The sequence below is a fragment of the Myotis daubentonii genome, chromosome 1 (genome assembly GCF_963259705.1).
Source record: "Myotis daubentonii chromosome 1, mMyoDau2.1, whole genome shotgun sequence".
NCBI classification, from domain to species: domain Eukaryota; kingdom Metazoa; phylum Chordata; class Mammalia; order Chiroptera; family Vespertilionidae; genus Myotis; species Myotis daubentonii.
Window position 1 is genome coordinate 92730555 of NC_081840.1, and position 7695 is coordinate 92738249.

General features: G+C 45.0%; 1 protein-coding gene across 1 annotated transcript; it reads right to left on the reverse strand.

Annotated features, from left to right (window-relative positions):
* Positions 1–1905: 1905 nt before the first annotated feature.
* Positions 1906–4487, reverse strand: CLEC14A (C-type lectin domain containing 14A). Its single transcript, XM_059710953.1, has one exon. It carries the CDS (start codon positions 4373–4375, stop codon positions 2975–2977), a length of 1401 nt encoding a protein of 466 aa, XP_059566936.1. The 5' UTR covers positions 4376–4487; the 3' UTR covers positions 1906–2974.
* Positions 4488–7695: the final 3208 nt, after the last annotated feature.

Genomic DNA, 7695 nt, shown 5'->3' on the forward strand with positions numbered 1-7695 from the left:
ACCTAATTTTCTACTCTGAAAAATTGGAAAAATAGCACAGTAAACCCAAAACAAAGAAAATGATGGAATAATAAAGATTAGAAAAAAATAAATGACATAGAGGTTAGAAATACAATAGAGAAAACTTGACGATTCCCAAAGTTAGTTATTTGAATAGGTCAACAAAATTGGCAGACTTAGTTAGACTGACCCCATCCCCCAAAGAAGAAATACTCAAATTACCAAAATTAGAAATAAAGAGAGGACATCATTACCAATTCTATGGAAATGAAAAAAGAATTATATGGAAATTCTATGAATAATTATATGCCAATAAATTAAATAACCTAGAAATAATTACTAAAATATTCAGAGGTAATGGAGCATTAGGCCCAAAATTTACTTGTAAATTATTTAAGAAAAAAATGTTTTACAGTATTCATTACTTCTGTATATATGAAATTATTTAAGAGAGAAATAAAAGAATGATACCATGTAAGGCCACTATTCACAGCAAAGCTTATCATTGTAAGAAAGAAGGAATCTCAAAGTTCACCAATAATGGTTTACTTCTAATCAGTGGGAAAGTTCATTAATATACAGGTTTCAACATGTATACATGTGCACATGCACGAATGTCTGAATTTGTGTTTGCAGATGTGGAGCAGTGTCAGAATCAGCTGAAAGGCTAAGGTGTGGCTGCTGGAGTGGATGGCTGAAATAAAGTGAAGGTAGTTGGAAGTGAGGAAGTCAAGGAACGGGAATGCACAACATTGGAAGAGTCATACTTGAGGACTTTGAGATTGTGTAAGACAATGGCAGGACTTAGGCTGGAGAGAAAGACTGTAAGTTAGGTTCCAAGTCTTTCTTGTAAGGAAATAACTGAATAGACATCTATGAAATGAGTGTAAGGGAAGAGGGCTTTAAGTAAGAAAGAAATGAACCTCAAAGAGGTTGAAGAATTAATGAAGTGATAGTGGAGACATAGTACAGAGGAAGGACATGGATCCTAACCTTAAATATTTCTTAAGCACTGTGCCTAGCTGGCCTGATTCTGCCATAGATTAAAAATGTTATGGAAGACTTCATAGCTAGAAATCAAAGGAAATTATATGATGCTTGGTCTGCAATTGCTATGTCTTAGGAAATCAAATATGAAAGCGTTTTCTGTAATTCTTTCCTGATCTACTTACAAGGAGAATAGGTGAAAAAAAAAACAGTAATTGAGCTGACACTAATTTATTCTTCACACTTACTTGTGAAATGATTTTATTTAAAATTCCTTTGAATGTTGTTAATTCTAATTCATTTGTAATTTTATTTAAATGCAACTGTTTAGACAAATCTTTAACATATGAAGCAAATTACCTGTTACTTTATTCTTTTAATATTATAACACCATATATATTATATATACAGGGGTGGGTAAAAGTAGGTTAATAATAATAATAAATAAATAAGTAAATAACACAATAATAAACTCTGTTTTGTGTACTCATAATTGTAAACCTACTTTTGCCCACCCCTGTATATATTTTGTACATTGCACACTCAAGAACATAAAAATGGTTCTATGAAGATATAGTGTAAATTTTATGGTTGCTAAGCTTGTTTCTCTATCTGTCTCCATGCACCAATCTCCACACACTTAATTTTAAAGATTTGTTATACAAGTAGAAGAGGAATATTTTCTAGAGGGGGGGAGGTCTCAATTCCACTAGATAGTGATTATTATTGTCTTAATTGTTTTTTGAGGAATGCTTCATTTAAATTACTTTCTAATACCCCGAGTCCTAACAAGGTGATAGATATTTGTATTTACTATTTACTCTTATACTACTAATTCTTACGGAAGGCTGTTTGTCATGTTTTGCCCCTGTAGACTCTTATTAAATTGAAATCACTCCAAGATGAGTACGTATGGTCACTACACATGCTTTTATTAAGCGGGGGAGGAAATGGTCTGGAATTCAAGTTTTTCCATGGATTAAACAGTGCACAAGAACCAGCAACTTTGGAGGAAATCCAGCTTACTTTTGCTTTAATGCGCCCAGAAGATTTCAAATCAATACTTAGCATTACTGTTTCAGTTGAAAATTAACATTGCTATAATTGGAAGCGAGCATCAGCATCCTGATCCTTAGGAGAGGGCTATTTGGTTGGGAAGGTCATATCACTGGAGAGCACAAACATTGGGAGAGCAAAACAAACCATTTGCTTCCTTGAGCAAGGACACACAGTAAACACTTGAATGCGTGGTCAACTATAATTTGCTTCGAGAGCCAGCGGATTTGGCAATACTGCAGTTTAGATTTCTAGCAGAGCACACACATAGCAGTAACTTTGAAAGCAAAATATATTTAAAAAAAAGAAAACAAGGAAGAAGTTACTAGTTCTTAACATTTCCCCCCTCAACCTACAGGCAGGATGTACTCTTGCTGCCATGTCCCCTGTGCTCCTCAGCTGCTCTTCCTAAATAATTACTCCTCCAGGAAACCAATGACATTTGAGTCTGGGTTATCAACAATCCTTTATTTATTTTTTGCCTGGGATTTTTAAATCAATATATTCCCAGTCTGAACAGGGTTTTTATTTCCATCGTGGTAAAAAATAAAATGTAAAATATTGTATTGTTTTCTATATGCTTTCAATATCTTAAAAAGTTCAATCACTTCTTCAAATCCACAGGAAAAGCCCTCTCCCGGGTAGAATCCTGGGCTCAGTACTGCCTAAGGCACTCCCACCTCTTCCGTATTAGAAACGGAATATCCAGTTTGGACGTAGCTCCTCGGTAGAGGGAATTAGGGGAAGGGAACTTCTGCAGAAATAAATCATCAGTTCCACAGATAAGCCCCTCTTCTCCGTTCCCCTTTTCACTGAGAGTGAAAAACTACTCACAAGAAGTGCTCACTGTCCCCTTCCACTATGTGACTTCGGAGTCAGAAGAGGTCCCAATCAGCGAGGCGCCATCTGCTCTGTCCCTCAGCCTGCGACTTCACCCCACTGTTGCGCCCTGTGCAGAACTGGAGCTCAGAGCAGCAGCCTGTGCATCACTCTCCACCCCAGGAGGGGTCAAAGGCCCCTTTCCTGGCCTAGAGGAAGGGCTTTTGTGAAAGCAGAGTTTGAAAAGCCCCAGCACCGTCATGGTCAAGATCACCAACACTACCACTGCTATGCTCACAAGTATGAAGACCACGGTGGAGGAGGAGTCCAGAGCCTTGGGCATGTTAGAGGAAGACGTGGCGTTAGACGTGGGAATCACGCTTCCTGAAGAAGTGATGGTGGCCTTTGAGTTGGCTTGAGGGGACATCTGCAGGGTGGGCTTCGTGCTCTTTGCCCCCCACCCAGGAATCTCAGAAATAGATGTTGCTGAACTGCCTTGTCCAGGGACCTGGGGCATCTCTCCTGGTTTTTCAGGGACCCTGGGTGACCATGTTCTCCTCGGCATGGGGCTGGCTGCAGTGGCCAGGGGGTGCCTGGTGGGCCCCTTGGCTCCCCCCGGGTCTGGCTGTCCTTCTCCGTAGGTTACACAAGAGCGTCCGTCTTCCCCCAGCACGAAGCCCGCAGCACACTCGCAGACAAAGCCTTCCATGTCGTCCAGGCAGTTAGAGAGCTCGGCGCATTTGCCTGCGCGGAGGTACCTCCCGGGGCAGGGACAGAGCACAGCCCCAGAGGGTATCCCGTCCCAGCGAGCACCGACCCTGTCCACGATGCAGGTGGCCGTGGTGGATTGCTGCCCCGGGCAGCGCGCACTCACCTCGGTCCCGGGGGGACTGAAGTCCAGCGCCGCGCTGTGCAGCTGGAAGGGCGCGCGGTAGCTCAAGTCAGAGGCGGCCCCGGGGCGCGGCGCGGGGCACAAGCCCTCGAACTGGTACTTGCACAGGTAGCCGTGGGCGCGCCAGTGGCAGCGCATCTCCTTCCAGCCCGCGGGCTCCACTCCCTCGGCGGCCTGGAGCGCCGCGCAGTTCCGCGCAACGCAAGAGCGCTGGGGCTCCTGCACCCACGGCAGCGTTTCGTTTTCCAACCCGTCGACGTGGACGTCGGGGGGCACCCAAGAGAAACCCCGCAACGGCTCGCTCTCCAGGGTGCACTGGGATCGCCTACGCTCCAGCGCCACCCAAAACAGAAGGTCTTTGGAGCCCCCTCCGGGCCCCGGGCCTGCCCGCAGGAGAGCGAACACCTCGCGGAGCTCAGCGCCCCCGCGCACCGTGCTGAGCGCCCCGCCGCGCAGGTTGCAGGCCTCCTCGGCCGCCAGCCGCTTGATGCTCGCGTGGTGCAGGCTGTAGCAGGCCCCCGAGGCAGAGCAGCCCGCGCGATCGGCGGTGGGGTGCTCGCCACGGCCGGGTCGGGGCCAGAACGCCTGCCAGAGGAGGCACAGGGTGAGCGCCGGCCTCATCTTGGAGGCCCCGCGCCCACAGCTGCTCCCAACGTGGCTCTGTCCGGCCCAAGGGCTCCGAGGTGTCCCTCGAGCGCGGTCACCGCCCTCTACCACTGGCTCTACCCTTACTTCCCCCGCCCACCCCCACCCCCAACCTCCAAGAATCCCCACCAGTGCCCTGGCGGCAAACAGGCTTCCCTTAGCCCGAGACAGGAAATGTGCCGGGAGCTCTGCCAGGGCCGGTGCAGCCTTGATTTATTCTGGGGTCAGGAACACAGCTGGCGCGGGGCAGGGAACGCAGTCGACCAGGAGGTCAAACACCCTGCTAAGAGCAGCGGGGAAAGAAAGTCCATACTTCAGGACCTTAAATCCCCAAACACTTTGGTGAACACGGACAGGAAGGGCTGGAGAAGAGGAACTTGCTCCCGGCCCACGCCCGCCCATTGTGCTTCATCCGGAGCCGTGGAGTTGGAACCACAATTGGTGGAGGGCTCCAGCTTCCATCAGGCCTGCGACTAAGGGGATGAAATCTTGTGAGAAATATAAGCATCTCTCTTCCTCACCAGAGGCCGCACTATTTCACCGCAGGTCTATCGCTGGGCTCTGCTTCTCTGTTCTATCAAAGGAGACTCAGGTGTCCTGTTAGTAAAAGAATTAGAGTTCCTTTGGGGTATCTTGCATGGGGAGTCCTGCTTCTTAGGTGAGCACTTGCCTTAAACATTTGTTTTTCGCTTCCATTTGTTTCTCTTTGAAATGGCCTATGCTGGTTCAGTGAGGAAAGGAAAAATGTAGGCCCAAATGGGAAAAAGGCCAAAGGTCTTTACCTTTGTTAGGTTGTTAGCTCTTTATCACTATATTATTCATAACTTCTTCCAGCTTACAGATCATATGTAAATGAATTCATGGCCATATTAATGTTTGAGAACAACTCCTCCACCTCTGATTTTATCCTTGAACTATTTCACATTATTTTCTCCTATGATTTAGTGTCAATATTTGGAGCATTACGTTGTAAAAGTCACCTTTAAGGGTCACTAGAGTTCAATAGCCTAAAGAAATGAAAATATTTATAACATTGTAATGCATATTGAATATTGTAAAAAAATATATACCAAAATCCGCAACTTAAAAAATGAGTGAGTCGATTTCTTTAGACTTCCAATGGGTGTTCTGTTTAAATATAAACACTTCAACTCAGTTGAGAGTGAGTAGGAATTAAAGACAAGTGAAGAAAGGAAAGGTTAAACACTGCACTGTCTATGAAAGAATTTTCTGGTTAGCAAATTCAGTAATTCTACATCATTTTGAGAAATAAAGGTAATCAGAAATACATAGAGTTTCAACTAAGCCCTCTTAAACATGCATGATGCTTTTAAATATCTATATTCAGAATGAGAGTTGCTATTCTATGAATAATGCATACCACATTTTTAAACTCACTTTGTGTTACTGAATGCTACTGCCCAGGTTACTGAGGAGGAGGAGGAGGAGGGGGAAGGAAGGTTTCAAGATCACATTTGTATGTTTCCACATCATTTTTACCACTACTCTCACTTTTCTCCTCTTAGAAAGTCCATGTATCTTAACAAAGGATAGTAAATACCCGGAATCATCATCACACTTACCTTGCTTTTGCTCACTGAGGGGTTTGCCTCAAGATTTCTTTCCTATCCTCGGTCTTTTCCAACTGAAAGGACATTCATTAGTCCTCCATTTCAGATGTCTAAGAATAACCTTAAACACGACTTTGCATTTTAATTAAGTAACTAATGTCTTATGAGAAAGGAACATGAAAATCCAGAAATCTAGTTGAATGGATTTTAAAAATACTTAATCACTTGGGTCAGTTCTGTATGCTTTTGCAATCTAATGATTATGTGTTTGTAAATATGTCCACATAGCGTTGCATATTTTGATAAAATAGAACATTTTATAAACCTAAGTAGTCAATAGAAATCTTTTAGATATTTTTAAAATCACTTGGGATGAGATGAGGTTTCTAGAGTAAGGAAGAATGAATGACTGGAGAGCTTAGAGTAAATACATGATCTCACACCCTGACATCCTGCCTAGGGAGGTACAATATTAGAAGAGAACATAGTGGCTATAATGACTATATATCACAGTCCTAACCATGCCTACAATGATATGAGAGAAGAGTAAGAAAAAAATTAGCTCAAAGTAAGACATATCATTTTGTGACTAATTACTTTATACTGATCTACATACCATTAAAATGAGATCAAAGGAACAATGAGCATAAGATTCTGGCTGATGGATCCTTTGGGTGAGAAGGAGGAGGGGGATAGATTGGTGGGGGAGCCAGGGGTTGGATGTGGGCTGTTGCTGGAGTCCTAGCTTTTGTTTTGGACAGTGGATTTATGGATGATTATTCCACTATGAAAAAACAAATAATTAAATCATTTTTTAAATGAATAAAAGTTGCTATAACTAGACCAGGGGTGGGCAAACTTTTTGACTTGAGGGCCACAATGGGTTCTTAAACTGGACCGGAGGGCCGGAACAAAAGCATGGATGGAGTGTTTGTGTGAACTAATATAAATTCAAAGTAAACATCAGAGTCTCGGAGAACCAAGATGGCGGCAATATAGGCAGACGTGTCCCAGGTCGTGTCCCGGAGCAAATGGAGCGAGCAGCTGAAGCTAGTAACACTCACACCAAATTGGCGAAATTGCTCAGCTGGTGAGAGGGTTTGCAGCCGGGAAGAGCAGAACTCCCCTGGAAAGGTAAAAAAAACCCAGGGATTTGGGCAGGAAAGTTTGCCAGACCTCTGAGCCCAGAGAGTAGGAGGGAGACCGCGTGGCAGACAGCCGTGTCCCTTGGGACAGGCACAGCCCCTGACGGGGGGGAAAGGAGAACCGCGGGATTCCTGGCGCCGCCAGGGAAATTGAGAGCTGGGTTCTGTGATCACGGAGGACTGAGCCTAAAGGGGGCAGCCTGAAGAGCTGACCTGACCATGCAGTCCCAGTAAGAGAAGAAGCTTACAGAAACCAAGCCTTCCCCGTTTCCGCGGCCGGCATTTGTTTGTTTGTTTTCACTGAATCCTGTTCATGGGACATTTCGGATACAGACACTCACCTGTGCTGAAGAGAGGGAGAGTGTGCGGAGGAGTGGAATCTGGGGAGAGACTGGGGAAAGAGGGGGAGCCGGGAGAGGTGGTAGTGAATTGAGTGCTGAGACACCCCTGAGCCCAGGACTGGGGCAGCCACCCTCTCCGGAGAGTGAGACTCCTCCCCCCAGCCCCCAGGCAAGGAGCACAGCCACACCCAGATTCCACCCTGTACGAGATCAAGGATTAAGATAACCTGATCAGTCCC